This window comes from Dicentrarchus labrax, unplaced genomic scaffold (assembly GCF_905237075.1).
Source record: "Dicentrarchus labrax unplaced genomic scaffold, dlabrax2021, whole genome shotgun sequence".
Taxonomy (NCBI): Eukaryota; Metazoa; Chordata; class Actinopteri; family Moronidae; genus Dicentrarchus; species Dicentrarchus labrax.
Window position 1 is genome coordinate 8869007 of NW_026136709.1, and position 20996 is coordinate 8890002.

The window sequence follows — 20996 nt, forward strand, 5'->3', positions numbered from 1 at the left end:
GTTTTCATAAATAATGTCTGATCATTGATATTGATCCTTCAGAACACACACACACACACACACACACACACACACACACACACACACACACACACACACGTTATTGATCAGTGTTTTTTTTTTTTACATTATAATACAAAATGATAAATATAATAAATAAATAATCTCTATTTCAACTATCAGACAATAACAAATATATTCAGTATTTGTTTTTTCCAACATTGTTATGAAGCTATATGATGTTTATACTGACTGAATAGTTTAAACTGAAGATGCTTTGATTTTATGACTCCACTATTCCTAAAATAATGATTGTAGATGTCTTTTGTTCACATTTTCAAAACTTGTACATTCTAAACCTTCTTCAGCTCTGAACAGATTATTAAACACTGAATGATTTCAAACAGGAACATTGTCTTCTAAACTTACATCTTTTATTCTTTATTCAGATTGAGGGGCCGCAGTTTGTCAGAGATCAGCTGTGATTATCTGGTCTCAGCTCTGAAGTCCAACCCCTCCCATCTGAGAGAGCTGGACCTGAGTCACAACAATCTGCAGGATTCAGGAGTGAAGCTGCTGTGTGGTTTTCTGGAGAGTCCACACTGTAGACTGGAGACTCTGAGGTCAGACACCATTTTTTCCTTCTGTGCTGAGATTAATATGATGTGAAAGTTGTGGTGACAGTAAAGTGCAGACATAAGGCTGATATTATACTGATCCACACTGAGTATCTTAATGCTAAAGTCTGTTTTCTTCTTCAGTGGTTTAGTCCATTGACTGTGGCAGAGCAATGTTGAGCTCCACATTTAAAACCTGAATATAACAAGAAGAATCTACACTGGATAATTCACTCTGAACCTCTTAAACTCTTGATTTGCATCTTATATTAACATCATGTTTTTAAATGAATTGTAATAAAAATACATAAATACAATAAATAAATAAACTCTATTTCAACTATCAGACAATAACAAATATATTCAGTATTTGCTGTTTCCAACATTGTTATGAAGCTATATGATGTTTATACTGACTGACTAGTTTAAACTGAAGATCATTTGATTTTATGACTCCACTAATCCTAAAATAATGATTGTAGATGTCTTTTGTTCACATTTCCCCAAAATTCATCCTTTTTTTCCTTTGACAGCTTTGTGATCTTCAGTTGAATCTTCAATCAGTTTCTGTGTGTTTTTCTTTGTGTTTGGCTGCACAACATGAGTTTGTATAGATGGAGCCACTGGTGGAGCTGGCAGAGGTTAAGAGCTGAAGTCACTACGTCTTTATTGAAGCAGCAGCACGTTGTCATTAATATTAATGAGAGCTCTTTTTACCTTTTTGTATTTTACAGTTTTCAACCTGCTGTTGGGTTCAGGTGTTTGGAGTTTCCATTTTCTAAACTTGTACATTCTAAACCTTCTTCAGCTCTGAACAGATTATTAAACACTGAATGATTTCAAGCAGGAACATTGTCTTCTAAATTTAAATCTTTTATTCTTTATTCAGATTGTGGAACTGCAGTTTGTCAGAGATCAGCTGTGATTATCTGGTCTCAGCTCTGAAGTCCAACCCCTCCCATCTGAGAGAGCTGGACCTGAGTCTCAACAAGCTGCAGGATTCAGGAGTGAAGCTGCTGTCTGATCTTGTGGAGAGTCCACACTGTAGACTGGAGACTCTGAGGTCAGTAGAGGGTTGGAGTCAGTCCATGCTGGTTTCAGCAGTATTGTACTAAACACAGTTAGTATCAAAGCAAAGATCCAGTATTTGCTGCTTTCCTCAGTGAAGCTGTGAGAGGAGGATGGTGACAGACTTCAGGGTTGGACAGAAAGACAGAGAGAAACTGTAACAATGATTATTGACATCTGTTGTCTGTCTTCTTCTCTCCTCAGCTGGAAGTGATCTCAGTCAGAGTGTGAGTGGTGAGGAAGGAGGTTTTGTTGGAGGATCAGCTGTGTCCTGATGATCCAGAGAGGTTGAAGCAGCAGCATCAGCTCTGACTGGCCATGTTACTGGGAGGTAGAGTGGAGAGGAGAGCTTCATCCAGCAGTGACTGACAGAGGAATCACAACCAGTGGAGATGACTCTCAGTGCTGCAGTCTGAACTGCTCTGAGATCAGCTCCACTGTCAGACACAATGTCAAGTCCACCATCATCCCTGTGTGTTCCTCTGGATGTGACAGAGTATCATCAGTGTATCTGGACTGCTCTGCTGCTGCTCTGTCCTTCTACACAGTCTCTGCAGACACACTGAGACTCCTCCACTCCTTCTGCTCCACACTCAACCACCTCCTCCACCTCCAACCTGGACTATTGTATATTCTCAAACTGCTTCTACACATTTGTTCTGTTTATGACAACGTAACTGTAGATCAACACTTTAAATTTATTTTAAGTTTTGTCTTCTGTTCCAGCTCCACCTTGTGGAAAATTAATTTCCACGTTATACTTCTAATTCATTTTGGAAGTTGATGTGAAAAATCATAGAAAAAAATAAGGTACAGAAGATCTTGCAGATTTATCTGTGTGCCCATTTTCTGTTCATCTGTCAATGCGCAGTCGCTCCGATCATCCTCCCAAACGCTCAGTGGATGTGATAAAGTAGTCTACTGTTACTGTTGGGTTTTTGCTCTATCCACACAACATAGTGACTAAAATCATCAGTACAACCATTGATGGCTATGCATGGCTTCTGCTTATCATACAAATCCATATGCCATAGCGCTTTGGGACCTTTGTTGTGGGAATGCCTGTGAATCAGACGCCATTCCTGTCTGTGTGTAGGGCACCAAATGGGGAGGGGTCACCACCAAAACAGTCTGATCATTAATCGTAATAATCATAATGTTATACACAGGACGCAGCGCCTGGTTTAATCAAGTCTTACTGTCATTTATGTATCTCTGTCCTCTCCTCTGTAGGACAGCCAGCAGGACTCACAGGCTGCATCACAGGTCTCTTAGACTTAACAGTTCAACTTTAATCTTGAAACATCAATTTTATTCTCAATATTTAGATTTTATTCTCAATATTTAGATTTTATTCTAATATTTAGACTTTATTCTCAATATTTTGATTTAATTCTCAATATTTTGACTTAATCTTCCACTTTTGTTTTTACTCGTGTGGCCCTCATACTCTTTTGTAAATACCAGACTTTTCTCATAGTTTAACAGATAATTGTTTGTAACAAGAAGATAAAACCTGTAGAAAGTTTGGATTTAATCGAAGTTTATATATATATCTTTTAAAATATTTTATTTTTCTAGTACATCCAAACAGATTGTGTTATTGCAGTTATTGGTGATATTTATCTGTTTTCATTTTGATATTCGATCCATTGTTAATATAAAAATATTGATTAGAGTTACTTAAAGTTACTGAAATATCTGGATTTTGGTGAGAAGTCAGTGCTGTGTTGAACATTGGTCACACATTGAACACCAGAACATTTGTTTTTTCAAAGTTTTTTCTTCTGACATGAAATCAATCAACAAACATGTTTATAATTTATATAATGTGTCATTATTAGTGATTATGATCATGTATGTGTATATATTTGTTCTGTTTTCTCATATTACATCAAAAACAAAAATCTGTATATTAAAATCACATCTTACTTCTGATTGATTGACCTGAACAAAGTGTGGATTCAATCAAAGCTTTACTGTAGTTTCTCAGTTTGCAGTCGGCTGTTTACGTCTTCATTAGACTCTGAGCATAAAACAAAGGTGGAAAGCCATCTGACTCTGACCCCCACACTGAGAAAGATCATGTTTTATTCACACAATTAAAGTGAATCAGTTTCCAACAAGTGCTCGTCCAGTCTGTTGTAACACAGAAGAATTCAACTTTAGAGACTTAAAGGCAAATTCCATACATGAACAATAAAAAAGGAAGCCCCAGAGTTAAACTGAAAACAGGATTAGAAGCTGCTGTCACTCTCAAACTGATTCCCTGGTCTTAATACAGAAAGTCATGTTCAGTAATAACTCAGTTTGAGTTGTTCAACTTCTCTGATGACGTCCTCAGTAACAGGAGAAGATGGTGATGATGGAGCTGCAGCTGATTCACTCTGTGGCTCTCAGACTAAAGGCTACTTCACTTATCAACAAGCTAACTACTATAATAGGATCTGTTGGCAGAAATAATATGTGTAATATGTGCCTGACTCATTAGTGTATAATAGTGCCTTAAGTATAATTCATGTGTGCATCAAATTCTGTTTTCAATTCAGTCTCAATACTCAAAATAAGACTTCAACACTCTTTAAACTTTAAGAAAAAAATATTTTTTTCTCCTTTTTCATTTGCAGAAATCCTTTTTATTTTGAAAAATCAAGAAGTTTGCAGAAGCAGAATTTACTGGTGCAAGTTATAGGAAGATATTAAAGGATCAGGTGAATAAAAAGTATTTAATGTCTGTCAGATATTTACAGCAAGTTTAAAGTGTTTATATAAACTCAGCAGTGACAGAATTTCACAGTCAGCTTGTAAAGTGACTGCATCACTTCACTGTGTTGCAGCGCCCTCTACAGGGAAGAAACTGAAAATTAAAGATCAACTTTAAGTTCTTACCATCAGCACAAAAGTTAGTGTTTTTCAGTGATTCCATATAAAATGTTTAAAAAGTTACAAACATTAAAGAGACAAAAGACTTAAATTAGTGCACAAGTTAAAATATATGAATAAAACAAAATACATATAAAACAGAATACTTTAGTGAACAGTAGTGATTAAATGAATTTACTGTATATATACAATAATAATGTAGGAAATGTATGAGCTTAAATGAATATACACATTGTCAAGCAGTTCTAGTTGATGTTGCTGAGAGCTGCTTGCCACAGTTTTGTACATCGCACTGACCAGAATATATTAACCATCTCACATGAGTTTCTGAGGATTTGCTCACATTAATCCAGTACTTCTCAAATAGTGGGGGGGCAGTGAGGTGTCTCAACAGTGAGAGGCAGGGGGACTGACGGAGGAGGAGAGATGGAGAAGTTTCTGACAGGAGTGAAAAGAAAAACGGAGGAGACGTCAGAGGAAAGAACAGCAAGTGACGGTAACCGGCATAAACCTAATAAGAGCAGGAAATACGATGAAGCCTACACAGCCTTTGGGTTTACCGTGAATACGGTCGGAAATGAGGAAAGACCTGTGTGTGTTTAATGCCTAAAAACTCTGACAGCGGACAGCATGAAAGCAAACACCTGGAGACCTTACACCCCAGTTATGTCAATAAGCCACTGGACTTTTTTCATAGAAAACTCGATGAGTATCTCCAACAGGCATCAGTAAATAAAAAAGCACCGTTAGCCTCGTACAAACACCGCCACATCGCAAGGGGCCAAAAAGCTCACAGGATAGCAGAGGAGCTAATACTCCGGCAGCATTGGACATGGTCACAATCATAGGTGAGAAAAGTGCTGAGACACTGAAACCTGTCCCTCTGTCCAATGACACGATCGGGAGACGTTTATTTGACATTTCACACGACCTCCAAGAACAACTCACAGAACATCTAACAGACAAACATTAAATAGAAACAATATTGTTGCACAAAAAAAACAAACATTAAAAAGTCATCTACCTTTTTGAAAAGGAATAAGCTGATGAAGCTGACAAGTGACCAATGTTTACAGTTTAAAACAGTTTTGAATGTTACCAAGTTAAGTCCAAATGTTCCAGCGGTATGAAGAACTTCGGGCTTGTCTGTGTGTATATATATATTATTAAATGACTTTGTGAAAGCCACTTCCCTTCCCTTTCTACATATGGACCACCAGGACTCAATGCGCTGGTTAATCGTGGATGAGCCATACATGTGGCTGCACGCTCCAGAGTGGTAGTCATGGTGATGGCTTTCTGCGGTACAACCCTGTGTTTACTTTTTAGAGTCCGCAAGCTGATGTTTATATTGTGTAAACTTGACAGCATGTCCATGATTGCATCGTACGAGTGTCCCTCATTCAAATATTGTGTGCAATAATGCAGCATGTCTGGTCCTTCCGTCTGCTCCGTATCCTTTAAAGACTCCAGAGACCGTCCACACCAAACACAAAACCCTATCAGCCACCGTAGTGTTGCCATATGGTAACAATGACTGTTTCTCACTTTTACTCACCGGTACTTTAGTTTTATTGTGAAAAGAGGCTCTTTTACTTTGAAAGTATAAATACACATCACATCATGTGACCATGAAATCCTGTTTGTCATTCCTTTTTCCATGGACAAGTGACACTGAGAATATCTGAGGGCCCCAAAAGTTAACCAACTGTTCAATATTTCTGCAAAATTCATTCAAGAGAAAAATTCAAATACTATCTGGAGAAAGTTAACTTTTAATTCTCATCATTAAAAATCAGTTTAGATGTGGTTGGCTTTTTGTAAAATGGTAACATGTAGTTACTATGTTTTTAGGAAAAAACAAATAAATAAATATATCAAATATTTCCATTATTTAAACCATTTTAAGTAATAAAAACGAATTAAAACATTTCCATCATGTTTAAGTAATAATTAATGCAGTAGAGGGTTAATACAACAGTTTTAATGTCAGGTCTAAGTGGGGGATTTTTTTAATATCATCAACATAAATATCAAGTTCAGCTGTGAAACAGGAAGCTTTGACATTTTATTTTCTCCTCATATTTCCCATGAAGGAGTTTTAATGTTGGTGAACTGCTGCAGCTGGATTAGATTCAGTGTTGAAGTAGGAAACTGCTGTTTTCTGTTTACAATGTTTTAATTGCAGTTCTGTTATTTGGCCACAAGAGGGCGCTGTTGACCATATATAATGTGGTCAACAGCGCCCTCTTGTCATCAGTAATTGAGTTGCAGTGTATTACCAGTGACTGTAACATAGATAACACTGATTTATGTTTAGGTTTAATCTGTTAATTTAATGTTTGAAAACTATTAATATTTTATTAAGTTCATTCTCATTTATGTTTGTCTCATTTTTTTTATGTTTGTGATTTTCTTTTTACACATTTTTTATGTGAAATGTTGAATGTAGAACACAGAATATCATTGTCAAATACTGCATTACTGTAATTTTTGTACATTAAGAACTTAAACATGAAGTTGATGATCGTGTTACATATATAAAAACACTTTCTAAAACACAATAATGTTTTTAAGACGTTTAAAGTTAATTGCTACAATGCTTGTGTCTGTGTTTCACTAGCAGTTGTAGCTGTTAGTCTCACAGGTGTGACAGTTTAACTGGTGATACTGAGGCTTTTGAGGACCCCTTATGGCCGAACCAGGAAATAAAGATTCTGACTACTTCTAGGACCTTCATTCATTTGACATTTAAAACACTGCAATAGAAACACTTTGCTGGAACAATAATGTTGGTGTCTGCTCCTCACAAAAACGTCTCCATAATGAATATTTATGTATTCCTCTGGAACCAGTAGGTTCTCCTGCATTTTCCAGACAAATCTGTTAACTGTATAAAGCGAGGACTATAGGGAATGGCAATGTATGTGACAAAACATTGCAAACGTCAATAAAACGTCCAAAATCCTCATGTTATCGGTCTTGTGTCATAGTTGTTTTTAATGTGTGTAATTACATCCAGCCTATAAATGAATCAGTCTGAGTTTACGCTCCAAGCAGTGTGGAGAACTTTGTCAGCTGTGGCAGAGTGCACATTCATTCATGCTACACTATCTGTATTTACTGTCGATCGAGTTTAATATTCAAATCTAGACGTTTCGCTCACTCATCCCAACAGTCTACAAGATTCAGCAGTTTAGTCCACATGTTTGCTGCACATGTCACAACTCTGGATCTGAATAAGTTTTGTTCAGCTGGGCATCCAACTTCTGCTCCTATTTGCAAAACGAGTTACAATATGTAATTTTGTTGAAAGACTTTGCTGACATGTACAGAATATAAATAAAAGATAAAAGTCTGTAAACTTTAATATGAAACGTGATCAATGGTAGACAGACGTTGCATCACAAGTTAATCTGCTCATATAATGCTTTGCCACAACTCTACTTCAACATGGTATTAAACATATACTGACTGTTTCTATATATAATACCACAATTCTATCACATCTTATAATCTCTGTCCCATTTATTCAAAATCCCACAAAGTTGTGAATGTGAATCGGATTTGTATAGTGTAGACCCTCTACTGATTAAAGTTTTAACTTTATCCAATTTCTGTTCTTACTGCAAAATGAGATTTGACAGTTGTCTAATTTGGATGAAAGAGTGTGCTGTTGTGTGTATAATATCATTGTGATTGGTGAGATAAAAGTGTAGACGCGACATGATCAATGGTAAAATGTTGTAAAGTGTCACCAGTTGATCTGGGCTCACTCCACACTGCGTTAAACTGCAGACTGTATGTTTCCTTTAATCTTATTTGACATCAGAACTGGAGTGTTGACCGTGTTAAGGATTTCATTCTGGTTGATTAAAATGATGAAAAGAAGTAAATTCAGTCAGTATTTCTAGTGTACAAATCTGCAGCAATGCTCGGGAATATCACCAGTTCATTCAACCAGCAGTTAAACTGTCACAACTGTGGTCTTTTAACTGTGGGCCGAAAGGAAGATACAAACAAGAAAAGAAACACGGCCAGGTAAGTTGCCTTGGTCGTTTTATACAATTGCAACGTTATATATCTATATATATCAGAAACATCTGAAAGATGGACCAGAAGGACATTGGTTCTTGGTCTACAATGCAAATGGTATGCATAGGGTTAGATGTGTACTATACTAATGGTTAATGATCATTAACGTCTCTGCAGTGTTTTGAAACAATCTTTACTTCCTTTATTAAAATACACAGAATTGGCTTTATTTATTGTTTTATGCAAGATTACAGCATGTTATGAACAGTGAAAAGGTCATTCATTAAAATGCACTCATGTAAGAATCATTTAATAACTGTTTAACTTTAATGGAATCAGTTCAGTGTGCGGCCATCTTCTCCTGATTGTAGCTCCACCAGCTGCCCAGTAATGTTGAGGTTTGATTGAACAACAGTGTGAAAGGCTGCCTGCACACACATATTTACTGTTCTATCACAGAAATGCTTTATTAGTACACATGAACAGTATTTCCTGCAGCCTGCTTTGTTATAGCTGGTCTTCTTGTGGTGCGTTCAGGTGTTGTAGTAACTTCTGTATTTTAGTCTGTAGTTAAATATTTTGGATAGAGCGATCTGATTTGGTATTATTGTAATTGGGAATAGAGAAATGCTTAATTTAAACCAAAATAAATAATCATTCATTATTAATTTATTATTGAAAATTATATTCTCTGTATATGTTGAACTGAGTTCTTGCCTGTTGACAAATTTCACATTATTGCTGTGAAAGAACTAACAGACTGGATAACATTAGCAGTTAATTGGATTTGTACCAAATGAACACTTTACTTTTATTTTAATCAGTACAAAATTACATAATTGTTTTGAGCAAGATTCTCAGATATCATTAGGGAATTATACAGTACAATAACGCTCTGATATTAATACTTAACTACACACAGTAAAGTTATGACAGCTGATGGAGATTCGTGTTTGATTCAATGAACAAATATTTTCAAGTGTTATATGCACCGAGATGCCCAGCCCTTAAAGTCTCCATCTCTGTATCAGCCCCAAAAAATGTCAATTAGAAATGAGGGGCCTCTGTACTGATATGATCTGTTTGGGTTCCCTATAAGTCTGTAAAAGAAAACATTTATTTAATTTATTTTACAGCACTTTGTAACTTAAACACAACATTTTATTTAAACATCATTTAAGTACCAACATTTTGATCAAAACTAAATTTCATTGTCTTTTCAAGCCAAGAGAGACGCTCATGAACACATCATGTTGAACAGTTTATCTGTGTGAGCACCACACACACACACACACACACACACACACACACACACACACACACACACACACAGATCAAAGAAAATTTCCAAATGCAGCTGTTTAAAGGTTCAATAATTCCTCTAATTACAGACCTGACTGAGATCAGCAGCATGTTATTGATCAGTGCTTTTTCTTTTTTTACATTATAATACAAAATGACACACACACACTGAGTTCCTGTAAATAGAGAGGGGAGGAGCTGACCAGGTAGCTAACATAACACCAGGTAGGAAACCCTGAAATTGAAAGTGTTGAGTTGGTTCAGTCTCCATTTTGAGTCGACAGAGCAGAAGGAGGGAAACTGAAGGCTGAGGAAGGGTGAGTGTTAATACAACATTATTATTATTTTACTGTCAAAGTCTCTGAGTCAGTTTTCTTCCTGTGGACTGTAGAGGACAGAAATGTTAGAATGAACTCAACAGTTTGATTCATCTGTGGATACAAAGTTGTGATTGACTGAATAATACAGATTAAAGCTACTGTAACCCAAGAAAACAAGTACAGGGTTAAAGAAAGTGACCAGGTGGAGTTCTATATTATACTGTATACTCTATATACTATACAGAGTACTGTGTGTGTGTGTGTGTGTGTGTGTGTGTGTGTGTGTGTGTGTGTGTGTGTGTGTGTGTGTGTGTGTGTGTGTGTGTGTGTGTGTGTGTGTGTGTGTGTGAGTGTGTGTGTGTGTGTGTGTGTGTGTTACTTCTTGTTCGCTCAACCTTGCATATGACTTTTGAACAAACCTGTTTTTCCTGTTTCTTGTGCTCTGAGCTCAGTCTGTTAATATTTTATCTCTCAGACTGACTGAATGCAGAAGATGAGTGTTTGTGTGGAGGAAGAGGAGGACAGAGCAGAGTCTTCAGTGTCCAGCTGTCTGTCTATGAAGAGTGATCGGTACAAAGGTCAGCCTCTGAACTTCAGTAATGAATCTGGACCCTCAGACACAAAGTAAGAGAACTGACACTAACTCATTAATTTCACTTATATTCAAAAACAAAGGATTCATGTGAATAAAACCATCTTGGTGTTTACAGAGTTCAGTACAACAGACAGAGAGCAGAGTCTCCAGTGTCCAGCTGTCTGTCTATGAAGAGTGATTGGTCCAAACATTGGGATACAGACTTCAGTAATGAACCTGGACCCTCAGACACAAAGTAAGAAACTGTTTTTACTGTAAACTGACCTGATGGAAGATGATTCATTGAGCATGAAGACAAAATAGATTTATTTTCATGATACAGAACTATTAGTGCAGACACTGTTTCAAACTAAAATGTATCTTATTTTATTTCTTTAACAAAACACTTGAGAACCTCAGTTTCAGAGTTCATATTTCATATATAATATAATAATATTCATATATTTTTGCTCTGATGTTGAAGTCGCTGTAAATATTTGTGACTATTATCTGAAAGAATCTGTTTCTAATGTGTAATTAAATATATTGTTTCTAAAGATGAAGAAACAAACATCCATTTATTTATGTAAAAGTTATCTGCAGATTTAAAAACAGAATGTTTTTAATCTGTCAAATGTAGATTTGGAGACTTCTTTTTTAAGAATATTTGAACTGGATATATTCCTTCATTTGATAGTTGACAATATAGAGTGACAGGAAACATAAAAGGAATGAAAAACAAACAAATAAACAGTTTGTAGTTGAACCTGTGACACCACTGTTACGTGCTATGTGTCTTACAGTAAACTGCTGGTCTATCATAATTATTTAGAGCACTTCTAACCTCAGTTTAAACTAACACAAGCTAATCTGCCCAAAGTGACTGTAGAACAGTGAAGGACATAATCAGCTCTCTTTAATGGAAGGCTTTTATTGTGAAGCAGCTGCAGGAAGTGTTGAGTTTGTATTAATAACAAACTACAGGCAGATCAATAAATGTTTAATAAGACAGACAGATAGGAAAAGCACTCAGTGTTTATGAAAGCAGGAGAGTTGAAATAAAAGGAATCATTTTCATTACAGACTGAATGCTGAATTCAAACAGAAAAGTTAACAACACTTTTAATGTTCTCTGTGACCATCTGAGCTTCCAGACAGTGTCGGACAAATCTCAGTATTTTTCATCTACAATCAACAAATCATTTTAGTAATAAAGAAATGTCTTCACAGAGAGAGGAAGAGGAGTCATGTTTCTGTGGAGGAGCAGCTGTCCTGCTGTGTTTTGTGTCAGGACGTCCTGAAGGATCCAGTCTCTACCAGCTGTGGACACTGGTTCTGCAGACAGTGCATCACCTCATACTGGGACCAGTCTGCTTCATCAGGAGACTCCTCCTGTCCCCAGTGTGGAGAAAGATCCAGAACAAGAGCTGGACTGCAGACAGCCAGTCAGACCAGCACTGTACAAAGTAAGACTGTACATCTTAAAAATCTAATCTGTTACATTTCATTACATTAAGTTTATTTAGAGACTTACAATAAGTTCATTCAACCACGTGGATACAACTCAAAAGTAGCATGAATCATGTAACATGTACATCAGCTTCATCAAATAAGCTGAACATCTTCAAGTGCTACATTTAGTTTTAGAGTTTTCAGGCCATTGGCAGCACGGTAGGAGAGTACCAGTGACTAGAAAATAGATTCAATCAGCCACCAGTAGCCAGTGCAGGGTGTGAAGGAGCAGTGTAGTGTGGGAGAACTTCAGTAGGTTGAAGACCAGCTGAGCTGCTGCATTCTGGATGAGCTGCAGAGGTCAGATGGCTCACAGTGACTAATATTAAAATCCTTCAGCATATTGTGCTAACTTACATGTGGGACAGAGGTTTTTGTGACATGAGTCACAGCTTCAGAAAAACGCAGCTACATGAGTGACTGACTGACCTAGCAGCCATTAACAGGCCGACCTGAGATGGTCTCCTCCCTCAAACCAAAACCACCTCTGTGTGGAGACACTTGACGACAACTACACTCGTTACTGGAAGTCAGTGCAATAAAAGCGTTGCTAATAAAAATCCAACACTTTAACAATACACTGTTCAACAAGTAAAAACATGTAAACTGTGGAGAAGTGATATCTGCTCTGTCTGCTTTCTCTCATCCACCTCCTCTATGTTTTACACAAGCACAGCGCTGAGCTCAGCTAATAGTGAATTGCTACCAAAATAAAAGCTGTCTGTTGAGTTTAGTTTGTGAAGTATCTTAAAATATGGCAAATTGAATTAAACATTACAGTTGCTTTTCTAGAAACAACATGTAGTTTTATTTAAAATATTAAATTCTTATCCCGTTTTTAATTAAATGAAAACCAGGCTGACACAGGAACTGCATAGCTAATATGAACTCTTTAATAATTATTTATTTGTATCACAAGTCATATCGTCATCACAATATTGAACACTGTTATTGCACATCACAGATATTCCTCATATCCTGCAGGGCTAGTTTAGATAATGAGCAGCCTGTTGCCTCTGCTGTCAATCAAACACGTACACCGACACACAGTCAGAGAAACTGGACTTTAGAAAGTTTACTTCTGTTTATATTTTTATATTTATCTTTTTATTGGTAATGAAAATAATCAGCAGATTGTCAAATCATCTTTGTTTTGACTCAAACTTTTTTCTCTTCATTAGTGAGTGGTGGTCTGCAGGAGGTTTTAGATGAACATAAGATCAGTCTGAAGACGAGATGTAAACATGTGACTGAAGGAACTGATAAAACAGGAAGTGGAACCCTCCTCAACAGGATCTACACTGAGCTCTACATCACAGAGGGACAGAGTGAAGACGTTAATACCCAACATGAGGTGAGGGAGCTTGAGACAGCTTCCAAGATGGAGACCCTCCATGATACTCCAATCAAGTACCACAAGATCTTTAAAGCCTTACCTGACCAACAGAGACACATCAGAGTGGTTCTGACGAACGGCGTCACTGGCGTTGGAAAAACCTTCTCAGTGCTGAAGTTCACTCTGGACTGGGCAGAGGGCTTGGAAAACCAAGATGTCAGTCTGGTGGTTCTGCTTTCGTTCAGGGAGCTGAACCTGATCAAAGATGAGCAGTACAGTCTTCTCACACTGCTCCATGTTTTCCATCCAACATTACAGAAGGTCACAGCAGAGCAGCTCGCTGTCTGTAAACTTTTGTTCATCTTTGACGGCCTGGATGAAAGCAGACTTTCACTGGATTTCCACAACAATGAGGTTGTGTCTGACGTCACACAGAAGTCTTCAGTCAACGTGCTGTTGACAAACCTCATCAAGGGGAATCTGCTTCCCTCTGCTCTCGTCTGGATAACTTCCAGACCTGCAGCAGCCAATCAGATCCCTCCTGAATGTGTTGACAGGGTAACAGAAGTACGAGGCTTCACTGACACCCAGAAGGAGGAGTACTTCAGGAGGAGAGTCAGTGATGAAGATCTGTCCAACAGAATCATCTCACACATCAAGACCTCCAGGAGCCTCCACATCATGTGTCTAATCCCAGTTTTCTGCTGGATCACTGCTACAGTTCTGGACCACATGTTGACTACAGACCAGAGAGGAGAGCTGCCCAAGACCCTGACTGATCTGTACTCACACTTCCTGCTAGTTCAGACAAAGAGGAAGAAGCAGAAGTATGATGAGGGACATAAGAAGAGTGAACAGGAGCTGATGGAGGCTGACAGGGAAGTTCTTCTGAAGCTGGGGAGGCTGGCGTTTGAACAGCTGGAGAAAGGAAACATCATGTTCTACCAAGAAGACCTGGAGCAGTGTGGTCTTGATGTCACAGAGGCCTCGGTGTACTCAGGAGTTTGTACAGAGATCTTCAAAAGAGAGAGTGTGATCTTCCAGAAAACAGTCTACTGCTTTGTTCATCTGAGCATTCAGGAGTTTCTGGCTGCAGTCTACATGTTCCACTGTTACACCAACAGGAACACCAAAGTACTGAAGGACTTCCTGGGTCAAAAACATGTTAATTCAACCCTGGATGTCTTTCTGAGGAAAGCCATGGAGAAATCCCTCAAAAGTAAAAATGGCCACCTGGACCTGTTTGTTCGCTTCCTTCATGGCCTCTCTCTGGAGTCCAACCAGAGACTCTTAGGAGGCCTGCTGGGTCAGACAGACAACAGTCCAAAAATCATCCAGAGAGCCATCAACAACCTGAAGAAGATGAACAGTGATGATATCTCTCCTGACAGAAGCATCAACATCTTCCATTGTCTGATGGAGATGAACGACCACTCAGTCCATCAGGAGATCCAAGAGTTCCTGAAGTCAGAGAACAGATCAGAGAAGGAACTCTCTGAGATCCACTGCTCAGCTCTGGCCTACATGCTGCAGATGTCAGAGGAGGTTCTGGATGAGTTGGACCTGAAGAAGTACAACACATCAGTGGGGGGACGACTGAGACTGATTCCAGCTGTGAGGAACTGCAGAAAGGCTCAGTAAGTCCAGATGTGATTAACATTATAAATCAATGTAAAGTTGAAGCCATCAGTATTAGAGTTAAGATTATATTGTTTAGTTCTTAACAAAGAACGTCTTTTCACATGTTTTTTCGTTCTAAATAATTTTGATTTATAAACCAGTTTACAGACGAGTCCATTCAAATACCACCAGAGAGAGAGAGGGAAAGGAGAGAGCTTCTTTAATAATTAAGGTTCATTTAGTGTAGCAGAGCCTTTCCAGTGAGCCATGATGCACAGTAGCAGCACCCTGACTGTGTTTGACCTGAATGTAACAGAAACTTAATTAGTGTCATTGGTAACACCTGTGTTTACCCTCCTGTTTCATATCAAAATGGCTCCTGTGAAAAAGGTTTATTAAACTATTAATGCAATAGGAGTCATTCAATTAATTTAATGGGAGATGAAAAGCAGCTGGAGCAACTTAATAATATTCATCTGGGGCTGCATTAGTGAGATTTTCACGGTACAATAACCATCTCAGAATCAAAGTTTAAGGGTATACAGTATTACACAGTTATTAATTATCAGTTACAGTAATGAAACAGAAAGATGTGTTCTTTTGTTTGTTTGTTTTTTGGTTGAATGCTTTACTATAATTTCCTATATATTTCCTATATTTTTAATAACACAAATACAACAGAATTCAATACCGTAGATAAACAAATGTACATAGTATGATTTCATACCACAGTATACCATGGTATTGATATACAGCTGCAACCCTAGATGGAAAAAAAGATGCACAAAATACAAACAAGAAGCACATGACTGAGGTAAATACATATGAGTGCAGTTACAACCTATAGTGATTATACAGCTCATTGAACATCATGTTAAAATAAAGTTTAACAAACACAAATCACAGCACTTGTGGACAGGAGGAGCTCAAGTTTCAAACCACAGACCTTGTGATCAATGACTGACCAGCTGAGATACAGCCGCTCATGTTAATGTGCTTTGTGATGCAAAATGCACAGAAGTCTACTTTTACAATAAAATGCCAGATTTTATTGTACTTAGTAAATTTATATTCTGTCATCACAGACTTTCTGGCTGTGGACTCTCAGAGACTCACTGTGAAGTTGTGGCCTCAGCTCTGAAGTCCAACCCCTCCCATCTGAGAGATCTGGACCTGAGTTACAACGACAAGCTGCAGGATTCAGTAGTGAAGCTGTTGTGTGCTGGACTGGAGAGTAAAAACTGTAGACTGGAGACTCTGAGGTCAGTTCATGTATTTTGCTCTTGCTCTTGCTCTTTGTTTGCCTCCGATCCCCAGTTAAAACACTGCACACACACACACACAGCGACAGAGACACAGAGGAGAGAGTTGATGTAAAAGGTTGTAAAAGATGTAAAAGATTATAATTCAAGTTGAATACAAATGTAATAGTTCACAGTCTGGTGACTTTGACCCACACTGAGCAAAGCATAATAAAATATGACCAAGACCTCAATTTAAAATGAAGAACATATTCTGAGTTAGAGAGAAATTTGGACGCTATTAACACTTAACACAGTTTTGTGTTTTGTTATTCAAACATAGACCAAATTTGTGAAGTGTTATTAAGGGAGAATGACTATTGTGGTGGTACAACAACCTTATAAGGCCCATACTGAGCTTCATGGACAACAACTTACTAACTATCATTAAGCAGTAATTAGGAGGTTATTGAGGAAAGAGTCTCAGTTCATGGCTTAGTAGTGTTAGAATATAGTCATGTAGTATAAGGCATTAAAACATGCTTAATAATGACTAATAAAGAGTTAATATGCTACTAATATGCATGCACAAACACACTCTAAAACACACACACAAGCAGCAAGCATATTTCTGAATGCAGGTGTTTGAAGTATTGTGTGTGACTTTGTGTTCTGACTCAACCAGTAAGCAGGAGCATAAATAATACACTGTATTTGTACAGGAAGGTACTTGGTTACATTTAAGATTAAGAGAGAATATGCAGCTCTCTTTGCTCAGTGCACATTTGATCCAGTTATAAAGAAGATTGAGGATGAAGTTCACAGTCAGTGTGTGTTGATGGAGATGACAGTGGTGATGAGGATAGTCTAAATGTGTGAGATACATCAGAACTGCTGGTTTAAAGAGGTTTGTTTTTACTTAAATTATTATTTCTGTCATAAATTCTTATTTATTTGATATTGGCCTTTTTGGAATTCTATAGAAAACATCTGTCTTAATATTATTCATAAAAGGACACATGGTTGTTATGAATCAGAAGAAACAGAAGAAAATGGAATAACAACATGTCTGATTTCATCATTATTACAGACCTGACTGACAGCACGTTATTGATCTCTGTTGACATCAATTTATTCTTTATTCAGATTGAGTCTCTGCAGGTTGTCAGAGATCAGCTGTGATTATCTGGTCTCAGCTCTGAAGTCCAACCCCTCCCATCTGAGAGAGCTGGAGCTGAGTAACAACAAGCTGCAGGATTCAGGAGTGAAGCTGCTGTGTGGTTTTCTGGAGAGTCCACACTGTAGACTGGAGACTCTGGGGTAAGTTCACTGACTCTCTGTTACTGTTGTAGATCTGATATGTTTAATTAACAACTGAACCTAATTTATGTTCATACATAACTTACATCCATAAAGTTGTACATTTGCTTTTGTTCATATTTTCATGTTTGTTGAACTAAATTTAGTCTGCAGTCACAAAGACTTGTGTTTGTTAAAGAAACTGTAGAAAATGTCCACTGTTAGTTGTTAAAGTAAATGAATGTTTATAATTGTTGGTAAATGGTCACATCTGGATACAGAAGATCCTCTGAACTAATATTTGTTTTAAACTGATCAAGTTTACTGAAGGAGAAATATTTCTTTGGTTTCTGTTGATTTCAATGTGTTTTCATAAATAATGTCTGATCATTGGTATTGATCCTTCAGAACCACACACACACACACACACACACACACACACACACACACACACACACACACAGAACAACGCAAATTTTCAAATGCAGCTGTTTAAAGGATCAATATAGTATTGATCCTCTAATTACAGACCTGACTGAGATCAGCAGCATGTTATTGATCAGTGCTTTTTCTTTTTGACATTATAATACGAAATGATCAATATAATAAATAAATAATTTCTATTTCAACTATCAGACAATAACAAATATATTCACTATTTGCTGTTTCCAACATTGTTATAAAGCTATATGATGTTTATACTGACTGAATAGTTTAAACTGAAGATAATTTGATTTTATGACTTAACTATTCCTAAAATAATGATTGTAGATGTCTTTTGTTCACATTTTCTAAACTTGTACATTCTAAACCTTCTTCAGCTCTGAACAGATTATTAAACACTGAATGATTTCAAGCAGGAACATTGTCTTCTAAACTTTCATCTTTTATTCTTTATTCAGATTGTGGAGCTGCAGTTTGTCAGAGATCAGCTGTGATTATCTGGTCTCAGCTCTGAAGTCCAACCCCTCCCATCTGAGAAAGCTCAACCTGAGTAACAACAAGCTGCAGGATTCAGGAGTGAAGCTGCTGTGTGGTTTTCTGGAGAGTCCACACTGTAGACTGGAGACTCTGAGGTCAGAAAACCATTTTTTTCCTTCTGTGCTGAGATTAATATGATGTGAAAGTTGTGCTGACAGTAAAGTGCAGACATAAGGCTGATATTATACTGATCCACACTGAATATCTTAATGCTAAAGTCTGTTTTCTTCTTCAGTGGTTTAGTCCATTGACTGTGGCAGAGCAATGTTGAGCTCCACATTTAAAACCTTCATATAACAAGAAGAATCTACACTGAATAATTCACTCTGAACCTCTTAAACTCTTGATTTTCATCTTTATTTATATTGGTTTTAAAATAAATAATACAAAAAATACACAAATACAATAAATAAATAAATCATCTATTTCAACTATCAGACAATAACAAATATATTCAGTATTTGCTGTTTCCAACATTGTTATGAAGCTATATGATGTTTATACTGACTGAATAGTTTAAACTGAAGATAATTTGATTTTATGACTCCACTATTCATAAAATAATGGTTGTAGATTTCTTTTGTTCACATTTCCCAAAATTCATCCTGACATATTTGACAGCTTTGTGATCTTCAGTTGAATCTTCAATCAGTTTCTGTGTGTTTTTATTTGTGTTTGGCTGCACAACATGAGTTTGTATAGATGGAGCCACTGGTGGAGCTGGCAGAGGTTAAGAGCTGAAGTCACTACGTCTTTATTGAAGCAGCAGCACGTTGTCATTAATATTAATGAGAGCTCTTTTTACCTTTTTGTATTTTACAGTTTTCAACCTGCTGTTGGGTTCAAGTGTTTGGAGTTTCCATTTTCTAAACTTGTACATTCTAAACCTTCTTCAGCTCTGAACAGATTATTAAACACTGAATGATTTCAAGCAGGAACATTGTCTTCTTAACTTACATCTTTTATTCTTTATTCAGATTGTGGGGCTGCAGGTTGTCAGAGATCAGCTGTGATTATCTGGTCTCAGCTCTGAAGTCCAACCCCTCCCATCTGAGAGATCTGGACCTGAGTCACAACGAGCTGCAGGATTCAGGAGTGAAGTTGCTGTCTGATCTTGTGGAGAGTCCACACTGTAGTCTGGAGACTCTGAGGTCAGTAGAGTGTTGGAGTCAGTCCATGCTGGTTTCAGCAGTATTGTACTAAACACAGTTAGTATCAAAGCAAAGATCCAGTATTTGCTGCTTTCCTCAGTGTTGCTGTGAGAGGAGGATGGTGACAGACTTCATGGTTGGACAGAAAGACAGAGAGAGAGAGAACAGTCAGCCAATCAGAGAGCCAGAAGCTTGTTGTGATCATGTGTTTGAGTTGATGTGAAGACGACTGTTGTTGTTGTGTTTATGTCTACAGGAAATAAAGCTGGATTCCAGCTGACAGCATTACAAGATGTACAGAGACAGTGGTCCTCATTCATCCAATCTGATCTCAGTGTTTGTTCTCTCATTTCAACACTAAACAACTGATCAGTTCATCTTTGTCACAGCTCTAAGATCAGTCTAAGTGAAGCCTGCAAACCACTGGATCTCATTTCAGAGAACTATCATTATATTTAGTGACCATGTGGTCTTTGTACAGAGCAGAACCTCTGCTGAAGTCCAGTAATCACAGCTATTGTTCAGTCTTTGTATGAACATGTAGGACCTTTAACATCAGATATATATCTGTCCATTTGTCTTTTGTTTAGTCCAAATATGTTTTATATTATTTTAAACAGACTCCATATTTACAGATCTGTCCTGTAAGATTTCAAAAGCAGATGAAACATTCAAGACTGTGGTTTTTATCAGCTTTGAACCCAAACAGCAGTAAATCCATCATTACAGTGGGCAGTGAATGTCTCTCTGTTTCTGCAGTAATGATGCGTTCAGGGACTCTCAGCACTTTATTTCCACTGTGTACTTCAGTGAAGTCTGCACAGTCAACAGACTTGATGTCCAAAGTGTCTGCAGGTCTGTGAGCTTCAGCTCAGTGTGTTCACTCCAATACGTTAACATGAGAGCTGAAAGGAAGCAGGCTACGCTACACAGCCGCTCACCTTCTGGTCTGAACTGGACTGAAGTCCCTGCTGGTCTTTATACTGGATGTGCTGATGGAGGGAGTCTCTGTAAACACTGATTTATGATTGCTGTTGTCTGTCTTCTTCTCTCCTCA

General features: G+C 37.5%; 1 protein-coding gene across 50 annotated transcripts in view; it reads left to right on the forward strand.

The window, feature by feature from the left end:
• The window catches only part of LOC127369757 (protein NLRC5-like), a 137779-nt gene that overhangs the window by 94023 nt on the left and 22760 nt on the right, over nt 1-20996 (forward strand). For 37 of the 50 annotated variants that reach the window (XM_051411435.1, XM_051411489.1, XM_051411446.1 and 34 more), the window contains 4 exons: nt 450-623; nt 1507-1680; nt 17655-17828; nt 18710-18883. In XM_051411435.1, the coding sequence (XP_051267395.1) occupies nt 450-623; nt 1507-1680; nt 17655-17828; nt 18710-18883 (696 nt within the window). Of the gene's footprint in view, nt 1-449; nt 624-1506; nt 1681-17654; nt 17829-18709; nt 18884-19765; nt 19940-20996 lie in introns of all 50 variants that reach the window. The other 13 variants (XM_051411445.1, XM_051411466.1, XM_051411442.1 and 10 more) reach the window with 11 other exon arrangements.